Genomic DNA, 25,426 nt, shown 5'->3' with positions numbered 1-25,426 from the left:
AGTGTTCGTGGGAGCGCACGGATTACACGGACCCATTAAAGTCAATGGGTCCGTGTAAAACACGTGCCGCACACGGACGTTGTCCGTGTGCAGTCCGTGTGCCGTGCAGGAGACAGCGCTACAGTAAGCACTGTCCCCCCCACGTGGTGCTGAAGCCGCCATTCATATCTTCTCTCCAGCAGTGTTTGCTGTAGAGAAGATATGATAAATTCTTTTTTTTATTATTTTCTCGTGTTTAAAATAAAGATCCCTGTCCCCACCCCCCTCCCACTCCCTGTGCGCCCACCCGCTGTTATTAAAATACTCACCCGGCTCCCTCGCAGTGTCCTCTACGCACAGTGGGAGCGAGGCCTTAATGTGACGGTATTCACATCATAATTAGCGTAAAGGTTTAGGAATTACAGCTCTTTAATATGTAGCTGTCTCTTTTTAAAGGGACCAAATGTAATTGGACAATTATCTGAAAACCTCTTTAGTTTGCTACATGGGCTTTTCCCTAATTAATCCGTCATCATCTAAGCAGGTAGAAGGTCTGGAGCTTATTCAAGATGTGGCATTTGCATTTGGAAGATGATGCTGTGAACCCACAACATGCGGCCAAAGGAGCTCTCAATATAAGAGAGACAGATCTTTATTAGGCTGAAAAAAAGGTAGAAATCCACGAGCGAGATAGTAGACATGTTAGGATTGGTCAATTGTTTAGTACATTATGCAAAAAAAAGCTCACACTACCGAATTTGGGAACTCAAAAAGGATGATCACAGAATCATTTCCATGGTGAAGAAAAATCATTTTACAAAATCCACCCAAGTGAAGAACCCTCTGCAGTAAGTAGGAGTGTTCACCACAAGGTGCAAACATTAATCAGCCTTAAAAATAGAAAGGTCCAGATTAGACTTTACCAAATAACATCTACAGAAGCCAGCCCAGTTCTGGAAAAGCATTCTTTGGACAGATAAAACGAAGATCAACCTGTACCAGAATGATGGGAAGAAGAAAGTATGGAGAAGGCTTGGAACGGCTCATGATCCAAGGCATACCACCTGTAAAACATGGTGGAGGCAATGTGATGGCATGGCTTCCGATGCCACTGGGTCACTAGTGTTTATTGATTATGTGACTGAAGACAGGAGCAGCTGGATGAATTGTGAAGTGTACAGGACAATACTTTCTACCCATATTTAATCAATTGTAGCATGGTTCATTGGAAGGTGCATCACAGCACAGATGTACAATAACCCAAAAGATACTGCAAAAGTAGCTTATGAGTTTTTAAGGTAAAGAAGTGGAATATTCTGTAATGGCCGAGTCAGTCACCAGATCTCTGCCCCATCAAGCATGCATTTCACATGATTAAGACAAAACTTAATGCAGAAAGACCCACAAACAACTGGAGTCAGCTACAATAAGGACATCAGAAAGAGATTAGCCTCAAAGAATTCTATACAAAGTATTAAAAATGAACATTTTATTTATAGTAAACTTAATTTGTCCAATTACTATTGAGCCTCTGTAATGAAGAAGCTTTGTATAAAAATGGTTGCAATTCCTCAACGTTTTCACAGGATACTTTTATTCAAGCACCATGTTACATCATGGGATCGCAGCTGCTGCTTTCTGTCAGATAAAACATTTGCTGCTTGTTCTTAACAGTAGACAATAATACCCACAATGGCGCTGCTGACCATTATCCTATACTGGCAGCAAGTAGTCTGACAAATCCACCTGTCTCTAAACAAACTACAGGAATATAAATGGTGAACTTGTGCCTGAGTAGAAGTGGATGGGTTAGCTGGCTAAATAATTAGATTCCCCTGTAGGGAGTGCAGGAAAGGAATATTTCTATAATTCTCATATACTAATATAAATTATTGTCTGGCGGTCTATAATATTACTCGATATATCTGCAAGTCATGACCATAATTTCGCTAGGTTAAATGGGTGTTGTGTGCACAGTACACCTGGTTGTGTCCCAGGGCAATGTCAGTCAAACCTGTACTACGTACACAGGTGCAGTGCATTTGTTACTATAGGCCACCCTAGCAGGGGACATCATCACCGCCCCAGCAGTAGGCCCACCTGTAGTGGCTGGCAGGGCTGGCGAAGTTAGAAGTTAGGATTGCAGACTCTCTAACCTCTGTACCAGATCACAAGGTGGCCACATAACCTAGCAGCATTCTTTACATCCACCGCACCATATTTAGCTTATTGGTGTATACGGTTGTCAGAGGGGAGTATTCTCTATGAACGATAACTTCTCTGGACGGCCATTCATATTAATAGCCACCATTTAATACTGTTACTGGCTGCGGTTGGGGACATGCTGGCTGGCTTCCCGCTGAATCCGCTGTTTGCCAAGGTGTCACATATTGAAAGCATTAAAGCCATGTAGACATTGTACTTTCTGTTCTTTTACACATTGTATAAATGTAATGCAGTGTAAGCAGAGAACACGGGAAACATTAACTTGTGGCAAGGGTCAAAGTTTTACTGTAATGATGATTGAAGCCTTGGCATCAACATGTTTCATAGATAAATGACAGCTCACCTCTATAGCACGCTCACCACTGCATTCATGAGAGAGGACTCTGGGCAGTATGAATCAGAGCCAGTTTCTTTTATTTTAAGGGGTATGTGCACACGTCAGGATTTCTTGCAGAAATTTCCTGAAGAAAACCGGAAATTTTCTGCAAGAAATCCGCATTTTTCTTTTGCATTTTTTTCCCCGGTTTTCTTAGCATTTTGCAAGCGTAATTAGCTTCCAGAATGCTAAAGTTTTCCAAGCGATCTGTAGCATCGCTTGGAAAACTGACTGACTGGTTGGTCACACTTGTCAAACATGGTGTTTGACAAGTGTGACCAACTTTTTACTATAGATGCTGCCTATGCAGCATCAATAGTAAAGGATAGAATGTTTAAAAATAATAAAATAAAATAAAAAAAATGGTTATACTCACCCGCAGACAGCCGATCTCCTCAGCGGCGTCCGTTCCTATAGATGGTGTGTGTGTGCAGGACCTTCGATGACGTCGCGGTCACGTGAGCGGTCGCGCGACCAATCACAAGACCGCGACATCATCGCAGGTCCTTCACACAGAGCATCTATAGGAACGGAAGCGGCAGCATGCACCGATGAGAGGCGGGAAGACATCGAATGTGAGTATATCACTGTTCTTTATTTTAATTCTTTTTTTTTAACCAATTATATGGTGCCCAGTCCGTGGAGGAGAGTCTCCTCTCCTCCACCCTGGGTACCAAGCATAATCTGCTTACTTCCCGCATGGTGTGCACAGCCCCATGCGGAAAGTAAGCAGATCAATGCATTCCTAGGTGTGCGGAGTCACCGCAATTCCGCAAATTTAATGAACATGTTGCTTTTTTTTCCGCGATGCGTTTTTTTCGCGGAAAAAAAGGCAACATTTGCACAAGAAACATTGTAAATAATAGGAGGCATATGTAAGCGTTTTTTTCGCGTTTTTATCACATTTTTATAGCGAAAAAACGCGAAAAATACTGTACGTGTGCACATGGCCTTAACCACTGCGGTGTTTGAAGAGCTAAGTAGGGATAGACCTGTCAATCACCCGGAATGGAGTGGGAAGAAGCTGGCCAGGGGCAGTGCTGGACTAATCTCATCTATCCCAGCCTGTTCTTCAAAATACATGATCTCAGAAACACCGGAACCTTTTAGGGAATAGTGAGTTTGGCTGCTATTGTGCCGCCCAGCTCTGACTTATGCTCCCTGTGGTTTGGGCAGCATGACTTGAATAACAGGTTCACTTTACCTTACGTGAAAGAATGAGTCTACAGCTGCAATCAAAACTCCAACAAGAACAATATAAGGGGAACTGGAAGCCTCAAAAATCGCCCCCAGGACTATTCAGAAAGTGAATAACTTTTACAGCTTGTAAAGCCAGACTTTCCTCAGTGAAGAAACAAACCTCCGCCAGACTAGACAGATGCAGGTTCAAAGGTTATATTTCCAACAATAGCACCTAGTGTCTCCGATACCAAAGACATTATTGCAAAGCTCAATTCATTTTCTAGACTGTACTATAGTTGTTTCTGAGGCTCCAAGTACCTGACAAGTTCCGATTAAATACCTCAGCACCTTAGCATAATAATATAACAAGTGTTGTCTTCAAATTCAACACAAAATATCCCTTGTAATGACTACTGCAGATCTCTTAACATTTTAGACCATTCTCTTGTCGTAAGGGGTTTTCTCAAGTTATATCTTCAGGAGCACACCACTCCTCTATCTTCAGGAGTACACCACTCCTCTATCTTCAGGAGTACACCACTCCTCTATCTTCAAGAATACACCACTCCTCTATCTTCAGGAGCACACCACTCCTCTATCTTCAGGAGTACACCACTCCTCTATCTTCAGGAGTACACCACTCCTCTATCTTCAGGAGCACACCACTCCTCTATCTTCAGGAGAACACCACTCCTCTATCTTCAGGAGCACACCACTCCTCTATCTTCAGGAGCACACCACTCCTCTATCTTCAGGAGCACACCACTCCTCTATCTTCAGGAGCACACCACTCCTCTATCTTCAGGAGCACACCACTCCTCTATCTTCAGGAGCACACCACTCCTCTATCTTCAGGAGGACACCACTCCTCTATCTTCAGGAGGACACCACTCCTCTATCTTCAGGAGGACACCACTTTTCTATCTTCAGGAGCACACCACTCCTCTATCTTCAGGAGCACACCACTCCTCTATCTTCAGGAGTACACCACTCCATCTTCAGGAGCACACCACTCCTCTGCCTCCCATCTTTCTAGTGGCAGGGCTGTGGGACCAGTGGCATGGTTGTGTCCCTGGTGCGATCTGAGCGCTCTCCCAGGCTGGAACCAAAGACAATTTTGCCGTTGCAGCATGGGGAAAGCCCAGGGAGACTAAAGCTGGCCAGATCTAACAATCTGGCCAGCCACAGAGCGTCGCCAGCAGGCTGTAACAAATAGAGCCTGCTAGTGGTTGCAATGAGCTATGCAATATAAAATAATGAAAATAGTCATCAAATATGTGTAATAAAAACATATATAACACAGGAAACTGATTTAAAGCAACAATCCAGCGTTTTTTTTATTGCAGCGAAGGAGTAGTACTTCTAATCAAAGTTCCCTGACCGTAGTCTTATACTTACCAGCCGCTGTGTTCAGTTGTCCGATCCCGCACCTCCATCTTGCAACCTCAACTTCTGACTGACCAGCAGTCAGAGGTAACGGTCACAAGCTCCTCAATGTAAGTCTACGAGAGCTGCGTTCTGGCCTCATTCTGCCTCCCATAGACTTACATTGAGTTGTGACTTCTGGATCGCCGCAGCAAACACTGGAGCGATCCGACAGGTCACAAACTGATGGAGACCGGTCAGATCGTCACCGGGAACTGCTGAGGATGCCAGGGGGGAAATATAAAACTGGGGTCAGGGAACTTCTATCAGTTACACCACTCGTGTGCTGCTATAGAAAAAAGGTGTATAGCAAATGTATACATAGTTTTGATGTCCATTTAGAAAAGTAAGCTATATAGCAAGTGATAGTTTTACAGCAGCTGGAAAGACACAAATTGGAAACCACTAGTCTAGTGGTAAAAAATAAGCTCTAATTTTATTCCAACGGGCGAAAAAAAAGCCTGAAAAGCATGACATATGACATATTATCATATAAATAGCATATACCTATGTTATAGCTTCCTACATCTGAGAAGCATTTTCGGAAAGAAAGTAAGAGGACGGTAGTCTGTATCTGTGCAGCATATACGGTAATAAATATCCTACAGGAATAATCAAGACAATAGGTAAAGTAACGGTTCCTTAGCAGCCTGGTAATAATCCTGAGAACCTTCCTCATTTTATTTCACTATTTCTTTTTCCTCTGTAGCTTTGGGAGAAAGAAGATCCTCTTTACGACAATGGCTGTACAGACCGGCTTCAGCATTATACAAGTATTCTCCACCAGCTGGGAGATGTTTGCCATTCTCTTCCTCATTGTCGGCATGGGACAGATTTCCAATTATGTGGCTGCCTTTATATTAGGTACGGATATCATTTTTGGTTTAAATTACCGTATGTTGTTATAAATGGGAAGAACTAAGAGATGGAACGGGTCATGTTAATCTGTCAGAAGTATTATATAAACACACAATGCACAGGACATTTTTGTATTTAGCTGTGAAGTTGTGTAACAGTTCAGTTCAGTATAATGAAATAGTATCATTGGATATGGGTCATGTAGGATATTTCATGCAGGTGTTTCTGCATGTGTACGGAGTCACTGCATCCTATACATTGGACTGTGATATTTATCTTATGGAGACTGAGGGTCTCCGCAAGATAAATAGACATGCTGCGGTCTTTAAAGACGCATCACATGTGCGTCTCCGCTGGGAAGCTGGAGGCGTCAGTGCACGCATAGTGGAGATGGAATTCATGAAATCCCCTCCACTATGCTGTAACATCTGGATGCTGCGGATCGGACGGTGCGGCTGTACACAGCGTCCAATTCGCAGCGAATACTGACCGTGGAAACATACCCTCACAGTTTATATCTTCCAGGATATAAACATCTTGTACAGTAGGTAGTGACTCCAGTCTAGACACAAAAAGACTATTTTATTCCACAAGACAAAACAAGAACATTGTGTAGAGGTTGCTGCTCAGGTTTGCCCCATAATTAAGCCTTATTTTTCACTGTTAGATCGGACAACATAACGAGTCTAGATATTGCTGTTACATGCCAGTTATGGAGTTGCCTGGTGTTCTTTTCATTACTTACAAGAACAATGTGTTGAATACAGATGCCAAGAATCCTCTTCTAGGGTGCTGATTCCTTTTGGTTGGACTGCAAATAATCCCTCAACTGTTTGCAATGGGTTAATAGAGGTTTGACTGAGCCTGTGTGACAAGCAGCACTGGCCAAAAAAGGTGGACACTCAGAAAGGCCATTAGGTCACTAGAGGATGCCATAACTAGCAGTAACTGATTCCGATTGCAAAATTGTTACATTCGCTTGATGGAACAGATTAAACTAGTATTTGTATACCTTTCAGAGTAGGTGCAGACGGTCAGTAATTAGCAGCGCTTTGGACGCAGCACATGTCCCGTGCGTCCAGAGCGCTGCCTGCTACTGAATGCAGGTGATTCTGCATGTGATCATCGAACCGAGCGGATTCACTGCATCCAATGCATTGTACGGGTGAGATTTATGACACACAGTTATGACACACAGATCCAAACACTGATGACACACAGATCCAAACACTGATGACACACGGATCTGAAACACTGATGGCACACAGATCCAAACACTGATGACACACAGATCCAAACACTGATGACACACAGATCCGAAACCCTGATGACACACAGATCCGAAACACTGATGACACACAGATCCAAAACACTGATGGCACACAGATCCAAACACTGATGACACACAGATCCGAAACCCTGATGACACACAGATCCGAAACACTGATGACACACAGATCCAAAACACTGATGACACACAGATCCAAAACACTGATGACACACAGATCCAAACGCTGATGACACACAGATCCGAAACACTGATGACACACAGATCCAAACACTGATGACACACAGATCCAAAACACTGATGGCATACAGATCCAAACACTGATGACACACAGATCCGAAACACTGATGGCACACAGATCCAAACACTGATGACACACGGATCTGAAACACTGATGACACACAGATCCAAACACTGATGACACACAGATCCGAAACACTGATGTCACACAGCGAGTCTCTCCAGACCGCAGCATGTCTATTTATCTTGCAGAGACGTGAGATAAATAGACCTGCTGCAGTCTGGTGAGACTCGCCGTGTGACATCAGTGTTTCGGATCTGTGTGTCATCAGTTTTTCAGATCAGTGTGACATCAGTGTTTCGGATCTGTGTGTCATCAGTGTTTCGGATCCGTGTGTCATCAGTGTTTCAGATCCCTGTGTCATCAGTGTTTCGGATGTGTGTGTCATCAGTGTTTCAGATCCGTGTGTCATCAGTGTTTGGATCTGTGTGTTATCAGTGTTTCGGATCCCTGTATGTCATCAGTGTTTCGGATGTGTGTGTCATCAGTGTTTGGATCTGCGTGTCATCAGTTTTTAAGATCTGTGTGTCATCAGTGTTTCGGATCTGTGTGTCATCGGTTTTTAAGATCTGTGTGTCATCAGTGTTTCGGATCTGTGTGTCATCAGTTTTTCAGATCTGTGTGTCATCAGTGTTTCGGATCCGTGTGTCATCAGTGTTTCGGATCTGTGTGTCATCAGTGTTTGGATCTGCGTGTCATCAGTTTTTCAGATCCGTGTGTCATCAGTGTTTGGATCTGTGTGTTATCAGTGTTTCGGATCCCTGCATGTCATCAGTGTTTCGGATCTGTGTGTCATCAGCGTTTGGATCTGTGTGTCATCAGTTTTTCAGATCTGTGTGTCATCAGTGTTTCGGATCCGTGTGTCATCAGTGTTTCGGATCTGTGTGTCATCAGTGTTTGGATCTGCGTGTCATCAGTTTTTCAGATCCGTGTGTCATCAGTGTTTGGATCTGTGTGTTATCAGTGTTTCGGATCCCTGCATGTCATCAGTGTTTCGGATCTGTGTGTCATCAGCGTTTGGATCTGTGTGTCATCAGTTTTTCAGATCTGTGTGTCATCAGTGTTTCGGATCCGTGTGTCATCAGTGTTTCGGATCCGTGTGTCATCAGTGTTTCGGATCTATGTGTCATCAGCGTTTGGATCTGTGTGTCATCAGTTTTTCAGATCTGTGTGTCATCAGTGTTTTGGATCTGTGTGTCATCAGTGTTTCGGATCCGTGTGTCATCAGTGTTTCGGATCTGTGTGTCATCAGCGTTTGGATCTGTGTGTCTTCAGTTTTTCAGATCTGTGTGTCATCAGTGTTTCGGATCCGTGTGTCATCAGTGTTTCGGATCCGTGTGTCATCAGTGTTTCGGATCTATGTGTCATCAGCGTTTGGATCTGTGTGTCATCAGTTTTTCAGATCTGTGTGTCATCAGTGTTTTGGATCTGTGTGTCATCAGCGTTTGGATCTGTGTGTCATCAGTTTTTCAGATCTGTGTGTCATCAGTGTTTCGGATCTGTGTGTCATCAGCGTTTGGATCTGTGTGTCATCAGTGTTTCGGATCCGTGTGTCATCAGTGTTTCGGATCTGTGTGTCATCAGCGTTTGGATCTGTGTGTCTTCAGTTTTTCAGATCTGTGTGTCATCAGTGTTTCGGATCCGTGTGTCATCAGTGTTTCGGATCCGTGTGTCATCGGTGTTTCGGATCTGTGTGTCATCAGCGTTTGGATCTGTGTGTCATCAGTTTTTCAGATCTGTGTGTCATCAGTGTTTCGGATCCGTGTGTCATCAGTGTTTCAGATCCCTGCATGTCATCAGTGTTTCGGATCTGCTTGGATCCGAGTGTTTTGGATCCGTGTTTCATCAGTGATATTTCACTTATAGATAAATAAGTTAATTACAGATCTTCTCCTATCCTTTGCATTTTTAAACATGGACCATGTTTTGCATGGACCCTTAGGATTGTATTGGAATTTTTCATCTGTACTGCCTGAAAAAAATAGACAGGTCTTCGTAATATTTGCACTGACACACGGTCAGTAAAACCCCCCCAAAACATTGCCATGTGAATAGTGGCATAGATTGTAATGGGTATGTGTTGTGTTGAAAAACCAGGAATAGAACATGTGTATGCAGCACATCTGAATGTGGCCTGGCACATACACTGCGAGATAGTCATAACAAAGGTTGTTAAAAACGCTCATTTCACTATTGACTTGCAGAGTAAGCTGAAGATCACCTGATGATTATTTCATTGGGTAAAATGATCTTTTGTGCAGAAAAACGGATCCTCCTTCTTGGCAGTTCATTGTTTACTCTGGTCTGCAATTAAACAACCACGGATCAGTGAAAGTGTACCGGTCGGCAGTCGTGTCGTGCTGCCGTGCAGTCTATGTAAGCCGACCATTACTCCATAAGATCCTAAAAATGGGTGACTTCCAGAATTCTTCCAATGCAGAAACTTTTCAGATCAATGCCCTTGTGTGATATAACCCCTTCATTGCTGCAAACAGTAAACTCAGCATCTGGCACCCTAATGTAAAAAGAACAAAAGGCACGAATAATAAAGTAAACCATTACAGCAAACATGTAGGTGTATTTGCTGTTCATTGGTGCCATTTTTTCCCAGCAGGCTAATCTTGAAGCTAGCATTTAGCATCCCATGTAGGGCATGTCACTCACTAGTGGCAATAGGAATGTAGTCAGACAGCCTCTACCATACTGACATCACCTTGTACATACCAGCACGCCATCCGTCATCATCCGCCGAGAGTGACTGCAATGTAATGACAACTACCTACTGTACTTTGCATTCATATATTAGCACACCCGATGCTCCCTGAGGTTGGCTAGACACAACGAGCTGGCACTGTACCAGAAACCGCCACTCTAAATTAGTGGAGCACCTTAATTGGCACAAATACCCTGAAAATATGATTGTAGTTGCAGAAACGTAGTCTGCCGCCTGTAAATACCACCATCCATACTATTGAATAATAACTAGGGTTGTTTCGAAAATCAGAATCAGAGAGACGGAAACGGTTTGCAGTACCAGGAAAAGCCATAAGTTCACAATTGTCATGCACAGCTTGCTTTTTCCTAACTGAATTTAGAAAAGTGCTACATTTTGGAATACTGTAACATGTCATGCTCGTTCACATGACTGTATATTTGATCCGAGCGTGATACAACAAAACATCGGACCGCACTCGAACCACTGTTATTCAATGTGGCCATTAACGTGTCAGATTTTATTCCTTGGACCAAGTCCGTCTGAGGAAAAAATGATATCGCGTTGGATCAATTAGTCCATTAAAACGATTGTGCTGCACTCGGATGACATCTGAGTGCAGTCCGATTTTCATGGACTGAAAGAATTGGATCGCACTATGCTCACACTCTGATCAAAGTGTGGTTAACATAATCGGCCCATTTCTTTTGGATGAGAGAAAATATGCTAGTGTGACCCTTATCCTTACTGTTTTACCTCACCATAAATCTCCAGTTTAAGAAGGGCCTACAAGTTCTCAATAGGGTTTAGGTCAGATGAAGAAGAGGCCACGTCATTATTCCGTCATCATTAAGGCCTTTATTGTCTAGGCAGGCAGTGAAGCATGGAGCATGTCCTACATAAAAGCAATCTTGGTTTTTTGAAAGATGCAGACTTTATGTTGTACCACTGCTTGAAGAAAGGGTCTTTTAAAAACTGGCAGTAGTTTTGAGAGTTGATTCCGAGTCCATCTTCAACAGAAAAAGGTCCTACTATTTCATCTCTAATATTACCAGCCCAAACCAGTGCCCACCTCCACCTTGGTGGCATCTGAGGTGAAGTGGCACTCTGTGCCCATCACTGGTCCAGCCACGAGCTCATCCATCTGGTATGAAGAGTCACTCTCATCTCATTAGTCTAGAAAAAATCTGTCTTCAGATTTTCTCGTTTTCCCCAGCTCCATCCAGAAAGCTGTCTATGCAGTTAACAATATACCCAACCCAGCACCCGGTAGACATCAAATTGTTCGGCATTTGCGGTCTTGGCGGTGGATGACCCTATCATCCTGCTCTCCTATTCCCCTCATACCTACAGCCATCAATTTCCTGTTTGCTAGGAACAACGTCCTCCTGCAGCGATTCTAGTCCTGGGCTTGGATCCCTAATATCAGCATTAACTAGGACGTGACAGCTCAGGACTACGCTCCCTGACACCTCTGCCCTCATATCGCCCACCTCCATATCACTGGCCCCAGCCACCGCCTGCTTAGTAGGCTTTAAAGGGAACATGTTATGAGGCTAGGTGCTTTGATGCTGATTGTAGCCATACCTTGATTTAGATCCCAAATTGGTACTGTCCCACTGGACCTTAGGTGCTTGGAAGATCTGCAATAAGCAAAGAGGCAATGACTGCAGTTATTAAAACTAATAAAATATTGGTTTTCTTTAACAAAACTCTAATTACATACAGATAAACAGACAATGCCTCAAATAAACCAGTTGCACAGTAATCGCCGATCATATTGTGTTACTCCCTCCAGTGACAGTAAAATAAGGTATAGAAGACTAGTTATAGTGGAACAGATTTGTCACAAATGATGGCCTAATATTTACATTTTATTTTCATCTGAATGGGATTGTCTATTTTATTTTTATCTTCACATATGTATTCAGGACATGATCTTGTGGCACTTACTAATATATACGGTGGGGTGGAAAATAGCAGAAAAAACATTTTTAGAAGATGGGGGTCCGTCTTATTGTCTGAATTTAAGGTATCTTACCTGAGGGCCGGTGGTTTTAGAGCAGGATAACAGGAGGCATGGCCCCTTCCTCAGGAAGCTGGCAGCGGCAGAAGTGGGGCAATGCTGCAGTCCCGGGTTGCAATGCTGCGGGTCCAGTGTCGGCAGTGAGGCAGAGCATGGAGCAGGGTCCTTTCTTCAGGATAACAGCGGCAGAAATGTGGTGATACCGTGGCTTGGTGTCCACGGTGAGAGCCAAGTGCATCACCGATTTCTCAGCGGCCATCTTCCTGAGGCCGCGTGTGCGCAGATTCAGATCTTGGAAGCCATTTTCCTGAAGCCGAGGGCCGCTGAGATCTCAATCTGCACATGCGCGGCCTCCGGCGGCCATTTTCCTGAAGCTAAGGGCCGCCGAGATCTCAATCTGCACACAAGCCTCCTCCAGCAGCCCACGGCTTCAGGAAGATGGCTGCAGGGAAACCAAAGATGCACTCTGCACCGCCGACACCGAGCCTCAGCATCGCCACACCTCTGCCACCGCCGGTTCCGCTGCTACACCACTGCCGCAATTTCCCGGTAAGCCTGCGTTTGGACTATAAGATGAACCCCCCATTTTCCTCCCAAATGTTTTTGGGGAAAAGTGCGTCTTATAGTCCAAAAAATACGGTAAGTATTACAGGTTCTCCACCCGCACTTGTTAATGTGACCTTCCTCACAGATTGCCCAGCTCTCCTGTCCAGAAAATGGCCACCATCGGAGGAACATGTGACCCGGCCTGTCCGTCAGTCTCCACCAATTGTAAAGCAGCTTCACAACGTGCAGGCCCCGCCAACATCAGCCATATTGGTAACTGGAGAGCAGTTTGTCAGGAACACCACACTAACAAGTACCTGTATTAAGTGCCACTAAATCATGTGCCCAAAACATTTGTTGAAATAAAGACAACGTGGACAACTCCTTTAATTATTTTACAAAATATTAAAATGAGCTTCACTTTTAACTTGCTTCTTTTGTTTTGGCTGCAATTCAGATTTGAGCTTTACAGAAAAATACTTGTAGAAGTTTGTTTGATCATGATACAATGCCTAATTGCATGGGGTATCCCTAACCCAGGAGAACACCCTGTCACTAATTACTAAGGAATATTCCACAGGAACAGAAATGTGCTCACCCCTCAGCTACAGCCTTTCTGGAATTAAATTGTTTTTGTTTGTTTTTTCATTTTTAATAGGATCTGAAATACTTGGCAAGTCTGCTCGTATCATCTTCTCGACATTAGGTATTTGCATATTTTTTGCAATCGGCTACATGATTCTGCCTTTGTTTGCCTTTTTCCTCCGGGACTGGAGAACATTACTGATGGCCCTGACTGTTCCCGGATTGCTTTGTGTCCCTTTGTGGTGGTGAGTTCATCTTTGGTAATTCCTTATGAGCAGTGAATAATCAATAATAAATTATATAATGATTTTAATATTAAAGACCTTAAAGGGGTGATCTGAAATACATCTTGATTTTAATCTTAAATCCTTAGCACCTTATAATATGTACAGTGCGCAGTGCGTGCGATGTGAGAATTCACAAGTCTGCAGTCACATAGAGGAACTGCAGACTTGTGGCTTAAGTCCAGACAACCCCTATAAAGGGAAAATGTCATATTTTTTGTTTCTACAACAGTGAAGTATTAGTCTTTGATGGCAATGTGCTATTAATATGTGAACAGTGTAATCGAGGACGGCCGGCAGCTCTGATTCTGTTAGCACTGCCCAGTGTATCACACATTATAGGGTGAGACGCCGCTCAGTGGGCTGTATCCTACATGATAGGATTTACAAAAGAGAAAGGTCAAGAGGGCATCACTCAATATTTGTTTGGATCAACCTACTGAGTTCCAAAATGCAACTGCTACCAAAAAAGAAGATAAGTATGCAAAAGAGGGATCTTCCATGGTATCAATATTTATTAACATACAAGACATACATTAACATACAAGACATTAACATACAAGACACATTGACGACATTTAAAAGGCACAATGGCTATAGTAAATATCCAGACCAAGCCACTATAGAGCTTTAGATCTAAAATGTCTGATAATATGAGAAAACTGTCAATAATTGTTCTAACTTTATTAGGAACATATCAAAGTAAGCCATAAAGCAAGATCAGCAATGCAAAGTCTTATAATAGGAACCAATGTGATAGGGAATAAACCAAAACAAACAGCAGATAGGACCTGAACCCAATGTGCCTTCTTAAGATGCGGAATTTGAGATGAGCTTTGCTCAAAAAAATGAGTGTACCAAATATATATACCAACTGAATGAACACTCTAAATGAGCAAATAATGCAGCATGTGCATATGTGACAGAGATGATTAGAATATCACAAAATATATACCGTCAGCACAACTGTGAACGCTGTCCCAAATATAGAAAAAGGTTAAAAAGTAGTCAAATTAAGGTAACCTGTATAATGGTACATGGACAGAAAAGGGAGACCCCACTTATGTCGCCACTAGGAATGTGGCTTCATCAGGGGCAAAAATGTAACTGCAATTGGCTCACATGGGCATATTATATATATTCATTATTACGCTTTTCCTATATAGCGCTATCATAATCTTCTGCGCTTTATAGGCATTCTCATCGCTGTCCCCAATGGGGCTCACAATCTAGCAATCTAAGTTCCCTATCAGTATGTCTTTGGAATATATATATACATATACCTTGATAAGTTTCAACCACCAGAGGTTCCGTAGGAGTTTGCGTCTCATGTGACTCCATGACGCTTGTCAATTAAGGCAAAATGTCATAAAGGTAATTGAATATTAATAGTGCGCAAGCGCACACTGGAAATTATTGTGAATGGTCCCCAGATACGTAATCAGCCGATTGTAAGTAAGGATATAATGTGGATTTCCCATCGCATACACATATATCACCTAGCGCAAATGGTGGACACATATAAAGTGATTACTGGCCATGTGCAAGTGTAGCAGCAATAAAACATAACTGGCGCATACAGAATGAACAAAATATAAAAAAAATGGCGCATGCGCAGATGAAGCAAGTATTCATTCAGTATTGCAATGCACAGACAACGAATCAAACTGAATAGTCAGCGTCTGCGCAATAACAGCATGCACTTATGAAGTGAGTGTGTCAGTGGCTCTCAGGCAAGTGCTGATTACAAGTCAAAATACAAAATGAGTTTCTCAGCGCATGCGCAGATGCCACCTAGCGGGAGTGACGTTCACATAAGGGTAACGGCACACACATGTGAAATACGTACTGGCCTGTATGTGTATACACAAATGTGACAACAATGCAATCTCTATAGCAAATACACAATAAATAGGATGTTAAATAACATCAAAGCGCTTGCGCAGACAAGTGGAGTGCAAGGAAAGTAAGACTGTTCCTGAATTGTTCTCTTCCAGGATTATCCCAGAATCTCCACAGTGGCTGATCGCTCAGGGAAGGGTAGAAGAAGCAGAGGCTATAATAAGGAAGGCAGCAAAACAGAATAAAATAACTGCACCCGCTATCATCTTTAAGACTGCTGAGGTAAAGTATGAGATAGCGTCTATGGAGCAGATACATTCCTGTGTTAGATCCTCTGCTGAGGATATACTTATCTCTTCATAGCTGGATGACACCAGGCTGCGCCACAACAGACGACATACCTTCTTGGATTTATTGAAAACCCACAACATGCGACTCATCACGCTGCTTACAATCTTGTTGTGGTGAGTAATGTCTTCAGATAAAATAGTGTGTGTGCATGACATTTGTCAGAGAATATTTGACAATGTGAGTGTGATGGTGAGAAATGCGAGGACTGGTATCCACAGCTCGGCCTCCATTTCCTGCCTCACATGCTCTGGGGCTATATCAAATATCTCACCTAGAAGATGTGCTCCATATTTGTGTCCCAAAAGGTGATATGACCAGAATGTGGAAATATCCTACTTCACTGGACTTTACATATGTGCGTCCTTTACCCCTTACCGTAAATGGACGTAACTGGACATCCAGATTGAAGGTCATTTTCCACAATAGTACGAAATGTTATGATCATGTGCCCATGCCATCCGCTGCGGGAGCTGGCTGTTATACAAGTACCTGTATGTGACCACACATAGTGCTGATCTCAATAGGTCATGTACAGAATTGGTGCAAGAAGACCATATTATAGGATTATTTAAAAAAAAATGCAACATTTTAATTTCAACAATCATAAAATCTATAAAACACAGGCTGAACCAATGGATGGGACACGTCAAAAACGCTTTAACATGGTGATGTTGTCTCCTGACTTACAAAGTACATAGGAATATGTATAATCCTGAATAATAATAATCACATGTATAATCATGCAGTAAATCTAATCAGTATTACATAAGGTATATATATCAAGCAGAACCTGATTCCACTACACGTGTTTTTGCGCTTGCCTTATTCGCGGGGACATGGTGCTGATCTCAGTAGTGACAGTGGCATATGAGGAGTTGGACAAAGGGAGATCACTCCTATTGTTTACTCATCAGCACCTCTGCAGCTTTTGATGGTTACAATAGCAACAGAGAGTCCCAACAATGGCATCTGTGTCTGCCATAGATATCAGCCTATCAAATCCCACAGGATGCGAGATAACGCACTGTAGGACATAAGTACTACACTGCATTATCAAGGCAATCAAAGGATTGCAGGTCCATGTCCCCTTGTGGGACTAGCAAGTAAGAGGAAAAGCAAAAAAAAGTTTGCTAGTGTTATAAAAAAAAGCATAAAATCGCAGTTTTAATAATAAAAAAAATTGTATAGCTGTAAAAAAAAAAATAGCCCCTCACAAAAAGTCACATATTTGATAATGCCACATTTTTAACAACCTGTACTATAAAACTATCAATTTTCATACCAAGTGTTGAATGGTGATAAAACATACCGTATATGAAAAAATATTATATAAATGCCATACAGTTCTGTAAACAGAAAATGAAAAAAGTTAGGGCTCTTACAATATGGACTTTTTTGGACAAAAATTGATTTTTCTTGTGAAAAAGTAGTAAAGCAGAAAAAAGGAATAAATTAGGTATTAACATATTTGTATCAACCCACAGAATAAAGGTATTAGTTTCAGATTGAATGTTCTCTGTTCTGACCCACTACCCAAAAAGATTTGAGCAATGATCGAAAAAAATAGTGCATACCAAAAAGTGATACGCGTAAAAACTACAGTTTGTCTTTCAAAAAAAAAAAACCTCTTATATAGCTCCATCTATGGAAAACTAAAGATATGGGTTTCAGAATATGGCACAAAAAAATAAGTAAATTCTTGAGCTTCAAGCAGCAAAACATAAGCAGACCCATGTAAATTCAATTTGGTACTGGTGTGATTGTATCGACCCAGATAATAAAGATAACATGACAATTTCACCGAATGCTGATTGGTGTTTTCTTTTTAAGTATAAATAAAAAACAGAATTGCTGATTTTTATTTTGTTTCTTTTGCCTCCCAAAGATTTTTTTAAAGAGTAAATTAATTGTACACAAGTAATAAAACACAAATAAAACTATATAAATTTTGTATCAACATATTTGTACTGACCCAAACAATATAGTTACGCTTTATTTTAGTAGCACGACAAGTAGCATAACATTTAAAATGCAAAAAAAAAGTGGCAGAATTACAGTGTTTTTTTTTTCCTTTCCATAAAAAGTTAATAATAGTTTGGTAATAAGTTCTACATACCTCAAAATGATGCCACTAAGAAATACAACTTGTCTAAAAAAAACAAGCTCCCATATGACTATATCTCCAAAAAATGAAAAATGTATGGCTCCGGGAATGTGACAATAGTAAAGTTTAAAAAAAAGTCAAAACTGTCCATTACTTCTGTCCATAAAATGGCTACTGGATGAGTCTCCTCCATTAGTAAGACACCTCATACAGGAAAGCTTATTTTCTGTTGGAGGAGACTGATGGACAGGTCTGGTCACATGCTCCTCCATCAGAAGCCATTTTATGGACAGACGTGCTGTTCAAAATGGTGTGTGAGGAAAGCTGCACTAACAAGAGAAAGTGGCCAACCCCTTTAAGTTATTACTTCAGCCAACACTGCATTAAGATTTCACACCAACCTTTATAACTATGGGTGCCAGCCAACACCCTTACCAAAAGTCCTGATAGTCTTTCAGAGAGATAGCAATTAGTGATGAGCGAGTATGCTCATTACTCTAGTTTCTCCGAGCATCCTCGGGTGTTCTCCGAGTATTTCGGCGTGCTTGGAGATTTAGTTTATGTCGACTCGCAGCTGCATAATTTGCAGCTGCTAGACAGCTTGAATACATGTGAGGAATGTCTGTTTGTTAGGGAATCCCCACACGTGTTCAAGCTGTCTAGCAGCCGTAAATCATGCAGCTGTGGCGACAAAAACTAAATCTCTGAGCACGCTGAAATACTCGGAGACCACCCGAGCGTGCTCGGGGAAACTCGAGTGATGATCATACTCGCTCATCACTAGTAGCAATCACTTTCAGACAGTTACTAATTCTTGTTAAAAACAGAACACACCCCACAACTCCCATCAATCCTACATGATAACAGCACAGCATAAGTTCTCCTTGAACATGACATTCTCCAAAAACGATGGTACCACATGGCATAACAAGAGTGACAGTGGCCTTACTGTGTGTACTGTTATAAAACTTCAGGATGTTGTCAGTGATCTAGATACACATCACAAACACTTGCAGTAAATGCAGGTAACACATCCAGATGTCCAGAAAACTTAAAGGGGTATAACCAAGTTGTCTCCTGTCAGTTCAGAGCTATACAGTCTCCGTACACTCCTTACTTCCTGGATTCTGGCAGAGAGAGCTCTCCTCCTTGATTAAAAGTTCTAGTGAGCAGCAGAGCCGTAGTAATAGCAAAAACTATAAAGCTCAGCACAAGTTCTGTAACACATTCTGTTATCAGTGGCTTGTTCGGGGGCTGTACACTGCTATCACTATTTTTACACATATATATATATATATATATATATATATATATATATATATATAGCAAGACATATGAACAAGCACATAGCTCCAAACAGTGAGAACCTTGATTAGGAAATTTGCTCTGTAAGATATGAGCTAGTGACTTCACAAGTTTTATAAAGCTGAAAAGGAGGCAGAGCAGCAGATTTCTGCTTTATAGAAACCAATGGGCTGGCGAGAAGTGGCTGGTATGTTAGGAGTTAACTTATCTTGTGGAATGTAACTTCTGCAAACACAAGGCCAGGGTCTGGGCAGGCAGTAGTGGCCAAACTCCATGGAAATCAGCTGTACAGTATCAAACAGAAAAGCTCTCATTGCAGTAGATGGCAGCAGATAGAAAAGCAAGTCAGTTGCACATTTGCTTATTTGTATGCTGTCTACATAGTAAAAGCAATTTAACAACTTGAAACCACCCCTTTAAAGATTGGCATATGTCACAAGGAGCTAGGACAAATGTGAGGCACAAAAATATATTAATACCAATAAAAGATTATACCACACTTTCTCCATTTTTCTAGTTACAGTAGAAGCATAAAAGATTATGGTGAATTCTAGTAAATGCATATATCATGCCATACAATAAAAAAGAAGTCAAATGTATTTACATTTATAAATGCAGATAAGCAGAGGTGTATATAGAAATCATGAGGCCCCCATAGAAAAAATCTTTAATGTGTTAGTGTTCTTACTAATGGGAAATGTTTAAGAACATCCTAAATAGGCAGTGTAAGCGGTTTATACCTTGTGGGAATAAAAGGACTAGAAATAGGAAAAACCCAATGTGGCTAAACAAAGAAGTAAGACAGGCAATTAACAGTAAAAAGAAAGCATTTGCACTACTAAAGCAGGATGGCACCATTGAAGCTCTAAAAAACTATAGGGAGAAAAATACTTTATCTAAAAAACTAATTAAAGCTGCCAAAAAGGAAACAGAGAAGCACATTGCTAAGGAGAGTAAAACTAATCCCAAACTGTTCTTCAACTATATCAATAGTAAAAGAATAAAAACTGAAAATGTAGGCCCCTTAAAAAATAGTGAGGAAAGAATGGTTGTAGATGACGAGGAAAAAGCTAACATATTAAACACCTTCTTCTCCACGGTATTCACGGTGGAAAATGAAATGCTAGGTGAAATCCCAAGAAACAATGAAAACCCTATATTAAGGGTCACCAATCTAACCCAAGAAGAGGTGCGAAACCGGCTAAATAAGATTAAAATAGATAAATCTCCGGGTCCGGATGGCATACACCCACGAGTACTAAGAGAACTAAGTAATGTAATAGATAAACCATTATTTCTTATTTTTAGTGACTCTATAGCGACAGGGTCTGTTCCGCAGGACTGGCGCATAGCAAATGTGGTGCCAATATTCAAAAAGGGCTCTAAAAGTGAACCTGGAAATTATAGGCCAGTAAGTCTAACCTCTATTGTTGGTAAAATATTTGAAGGGTTTCTGAGGGATGTTATTCTGGATTATCTCAATGAGAATAACTGTTTAACTCCATATCAGCATGGGTTTATGAGAAATCGCTCCTGTCAAACCAATCTAATCAGTTTTTATGAAGAGGTAAGCTATAGGCTGGACCACGGTGAGTCATTGGACGTGGTATATCTCGATTTTTCCAAAGCGTTTGATACCGTGCCGCACAAGAGGTTGGTACACAAAATGAGAATGCTTGGTCTGGGGGAAAATGTGTGCAAATGGGTTAGTAACTGGCTTAGTGATAGAAAGCAGAGGGTGGTTATAAATGGTATAGTCTCTAACTGGGTCGCTGTGACCAGTGGGGTACCGCAGGGGTCAGTATTGGGACCTGTTCTCTTCAACATATTCATTAATGATCTGGTAGAAGGTTTACACAGTAAAATATCGATATTTGCAGATGATACAAAACTATGTAAAGCAGTTAATACAAGAGAAGATAGTATTCTGCTACAGATGGATCTGGATAAGTTGGAAACTTGGGCTGAAAGGTGGCAGATGAGGTTTAACAATGATAAATGTAAGGTTATACACATGGGAAGAGGGAATCAATATCACCATTACACACTGAACGGGAAACCACTGGGTAAATCTGACAGGGAGAAGGACTTGGGGATCCTAGTTAATGATAAACTTACCTGGAGCAGCCAGTGCCAGGCAGCAGCTGCCAAGGCAAACAGGATCATGGGGTGCATTAAAAGAGGTCTGGATACACATGATGAGAGCATTATACTGCCTCTGTACAAATCCCTAGTTAGACCGCACATGGAGTACTGTGTCCAGTTTTGGGCACCGGTGCTCAGGAAGGATATAATGGAACTAGAGAGAGTACAAAGGAGGGCAACAAAATTAATAAAGGGGATGGGAGAACTACAATACCCAGATAGATTAGCGAAATTAGGATTATTTAGTCTAGAAAAAAGACGACTGAGGGGTGATCTAATAACCATGTATAAGTATATAAGGGGACAATACAAATATCTCGCTGAGGATCTGTTTATACCAAGGAAGGTGACGGGCACAAGGGGGCATTCTTTGCGTCTGGAGGAGAGAAGGTTTTTCCACCAACATAGAAGAGGATTCTTTACTGTTAGGGCAGTGAGAATCTGGAATTGCTTGCCTGAGGAGGTGGTGATGGCGAACTCAGTCGAGGGGTTCAAGAGAGGCCTGGATGTCTTCCTGGAGCAGAACAATATTGTATCATACAATTATTAGGTTCTGTAGAAGGACGTAGATCTGGGTATTTATTATAATGGAATATAGGCTGAACTGGATGGACAAATGTCTTTTTTCGGCCTTACTAACTATGTTACTATGTTACCCAATATGATGCTCCTCTCATGGCACTTATACCGTATGTTGCAGCCAAATATGTCCACTCGCCCCAAACACGACATGATACCCCAGCAAGGCCCCACAGACACTGAGGCCCTCACAGATCTCCCAAACAGTATGATGACCCTAAAGTGTCCCCAGCAGAGATTGACGCCCTAACAGTGCCTATCAAAACAATCTCATGCTGTCACAGTGCCCACAGCAAAAGTATGCCTCCCCACACAGTATAATGCCCTCACAGTTCTCCCACCCAGTATGATGTCCCTACATTGCCTTCCACACAGTATGATGTACCCACATTTTCCACACACATTATCAGACCTCTAAAGTGACCCCTCCTTCACAGTGTGACGCCCTTACAGTGACTCCTCCGACAGTATGATGTCCCCACATTTCTGCCACACACATTTTGAAGCTTCCACAGTGACCCTTACAGTGACCCCCAGACAGTATTGTGTCTCCAATCTCCCCAGACAGTATAATGCCACCAAAGACATGGAAAAAGTAACTAGTCACCCCCTTTCCCCACATACACAGTATGATCCCTCACAGCTCTCTACACAGTATAATGCCCCCACAGCTCCCCACACATTATAATACGTTCACAGCTCCCTCACACAGCATGATACCGTCTGCAGACCCTCCACAGTATGATGGACCCCACAGCCCCCCACATAGTATAATTACCCCCACAGTCCCACCCCCATGCAGTGTGATGTTATCGTAGCCTCCACTACACAGTATGATGACTCCCACAGACTTCAGCACAGTATGCTGGCACCCAAAGCTACCCTTATTCAGTTTTATGGCCCCTATAGCCTCTCCACACAGTATGATGCCACCACACTAACCTGCTACAAGGAGACCCATACATATTTAGTAACATAGTTTTTAAGGTTGAAGGAATACTTTAAGTCCATCTAGTTCAACCCATAGCGTAACCTAACATGCCCCAACATGTTGATCCAGAGGAGCTCCAAACAGTGCTCCAAATTGGGGAAATAAATTCCTTCCTGACTCCACATACGGCAATCAGACTAGTTCCCTGGATCAACACCCTATCAAGGAATCTAGTGTATATACCCTGTAACATTATACTTTTCAAGAAAGGTATCCAGTCCCCTCTTAAATTTAAGTAATGAATCACTCATTACAACATCATACGGCAGAGAGTTCCATAGTCTCACTGCTCTTACAGTAAAGGTTTATTATGCCTAAACCTTCTTTCCTCCAGACGTAGAGGATGCCCCCTTGTCCCTGTCTCAGGTCTATGATTAAAAAGATCATCAGAAAGGTCTTTGTACTGTCCCCTCATATATTTATACATTAAAATAAGATCACCCCTTAGGCTGTGTGCACACGTTCAGCATTTTTCGTGTTTTTCTAGTGCATACATTAAGCATCCTATTATTAGAATGCAATCCACAATTTTTGTGCACATGTTGCGTTTTTTTCTGCGGCGGAATCGCATTCCGGAAAAAAAAGCAGCATGTTCATTCTTCCCTGCGATTCCGCACACACAGGAATGCATTGATCCGCTTACTTTCCGCATGTGGCTATGTTCTCCATGCTGAATTAAGCGGATCATGTGTGGTTGGTACCTAGGCCCTGGGAACCATATACCTGTAAAAAAAAAAAAGAATTAATATAAAAAATCATGATATTCTCACCTTCCGGAGGCCCCGGCAGCCTTCCCGCTCCTCGTGATGCTCCCGTTCCCAGGGATGCTTTGTGGCAATGACCTGTGATGACGTAGCTGTCTCGCGTGATGCTTCGTCATCTGGGGTCATTGCCGCAAGGCATTTCTGGGGACGGCAGCATCGCGAGGAGCGGGAAGGCTTCGGGAAGGTGAGAATATCACAATTTTTTATTTTTTTAATAATTTTTAACATTAGATCTTTTTACTATTGATGCTGCATAAGCAGCATCAATAGTAAAAGGTTGGTCACACTTGTCAAACACTATGTTTGGCAAGTGTGACCAACCTGTCACTCAGGTTTCTAAGCGATGCTTCAGATCGCTTGGAAAACGCTAGCATTCTGCAAGCTAATTACTCTTGGAAAACGCATGCCAATTCCGAATGCGTTTTACCCGCGGCACAGTTGCAGAATTGCCGCCGCAATTCCGGACGTTTGCAAATAGCCTTAGCCTTCGTTTTTCCAAACTAAATAGCCCCAAGTGTAATAACCTATCTTGGTATTGCAGACCCCCCAGTCCTCTAATAACCTTGGTCGCTCTTCTCTGCACCCGCTCTAGTTCAGCTATGTCTTATACACCGGAGACCAGAACTGTGCACAGTATTCTAAGTGTGGTCGAACTAGTGACTTGTATAGATGTAAAATTATGTTCTCCTCATGAGCATCTATGCCTCTTTTAATGCATCCCATTATTTTATTTGCCTTTGTAGCAGCTGCCTGACACTGGCCACTGAACATGAGTTTGTCAACCATCCATCCACCCAGGTCTTTTTCATTGACGGTTTTGCCCAGAGTTTTAGAATTAAGCGCATAGTTATATATCTTATTAGTTCTACCCAAGTGCATGACCTTACATTTATCCCCATTAAAGCTCATTTGCCATTTATCAGCCCAAGCTTCTAGTTTACATAAATCATCCTGTAATATAAAATTGTTCTCCTCTTTATTGATTACCCTGCAGAGTTTAGTGTCATCCGCAAATATTGAAATTCTGCACTTTATGCCCCCTACAAGGTAATTAATAAATATGTTAAAAAGAAGTGAGCCTAAGGCTAAGTTCACATTGCGTTAAAGCATCCCGTTCAACATACGCGTTAAACGGGCTGCGTTAACGCAAGTGCCGAAATGTGATTGCGCTAGCGCAGATAGAGCTAGCAGATGCTCTATCTGCGCTAGCAGTGACGGACCCGGAAACGCTGCAGCCCACGTTCCAGGGTCCGTCACTCAATGACGGCACATCGCTAGCGCACACCCAAAATGCTAGCGATGTGTCTGACATAAGGCTTAATGGCGGCGTTAACGGACCGCGTTATGCTGCAGTGTAACGCAGTCCGTCTAATGGACTGGGGAAGCTGTTGTGAATTCTATGGCCAAGCTCCCTCTTGTGGTCGAGAGTGGTACTTCGGCTGGTTCTGTCTATGAGCTTCCTTTAGTGGATGAGAGTGGTACTGGGGCTTCTGAGTTTCCTTCCTCAGGTGATGAGGTTAAGTCGTTAGGTGCTGCTCTATTTAACTCCACCTGGT

General features: G+C 42.2%; 1 protein-coding gene and 1 long non-coding RNA gene across 2 annotated transcripts in view; one reads left to right on the top strand and one right to left on the bottom strand.

Moving 5' to 3' along the window:
• Nucleotides 1-25,426, top strand: part of LOC138675574 (solute carrier family 22 member 4-like) — a 124,738-nt gene that overhangs the window by 78,766 nt on the left and 20,546 nt on the right. The window contains exons 3-6 of the mRNA XM_069763938.1: nt 5,898-6,052; nt 13,579-13,750; nt 15,787-15,913; nt 15,995-16,095. Coding sequence (XP_069620039.1) covers nt 5,898-6,052; nt 13,579-13,750; nt 15,787-15,913; nt 15,995-16,095 — 555 coding nt within the window. The remainder of the gene's footprint in view (nt 1-5,897; nt 6,053-13,578; nt 13,751-15,786; nt 15,914-15,994; nt 16,096-25,426) is intronic.
• LOC138673973 (uncharacterized) lies at nt 11,247-12,645 on the bottom strand. Its single transcript, XR_011320402.1, has 3 exons — nt 12,390-12,645; nt 11,936-11,991; nt 11,247-11,492 (listed from the first exon to the last, which is right to left on the bottom strand). It is a non-coding gene; the product is annotated as an uncharacterized lncRNA (long non-coding RNA).

The sequence above is a fragment of the Ranitomeya imitator genome, chromosome 4, assembly GCF_032444005.1.
Source record: "Ranitomeya imitator isolate aRanImi1 chromosome 4, aRanImi1.pri, whole genome shotgun sequence".
Lineage (NCBI taxonomy): Eukaryota > Metazoa > Chordata > Amphibia > Anura > Dendrobatidae > Ranitomeya > Ranitomeya imitator.
This window is presented reverse-complemented; position numbering and strand designations above follow the sequence as displayed.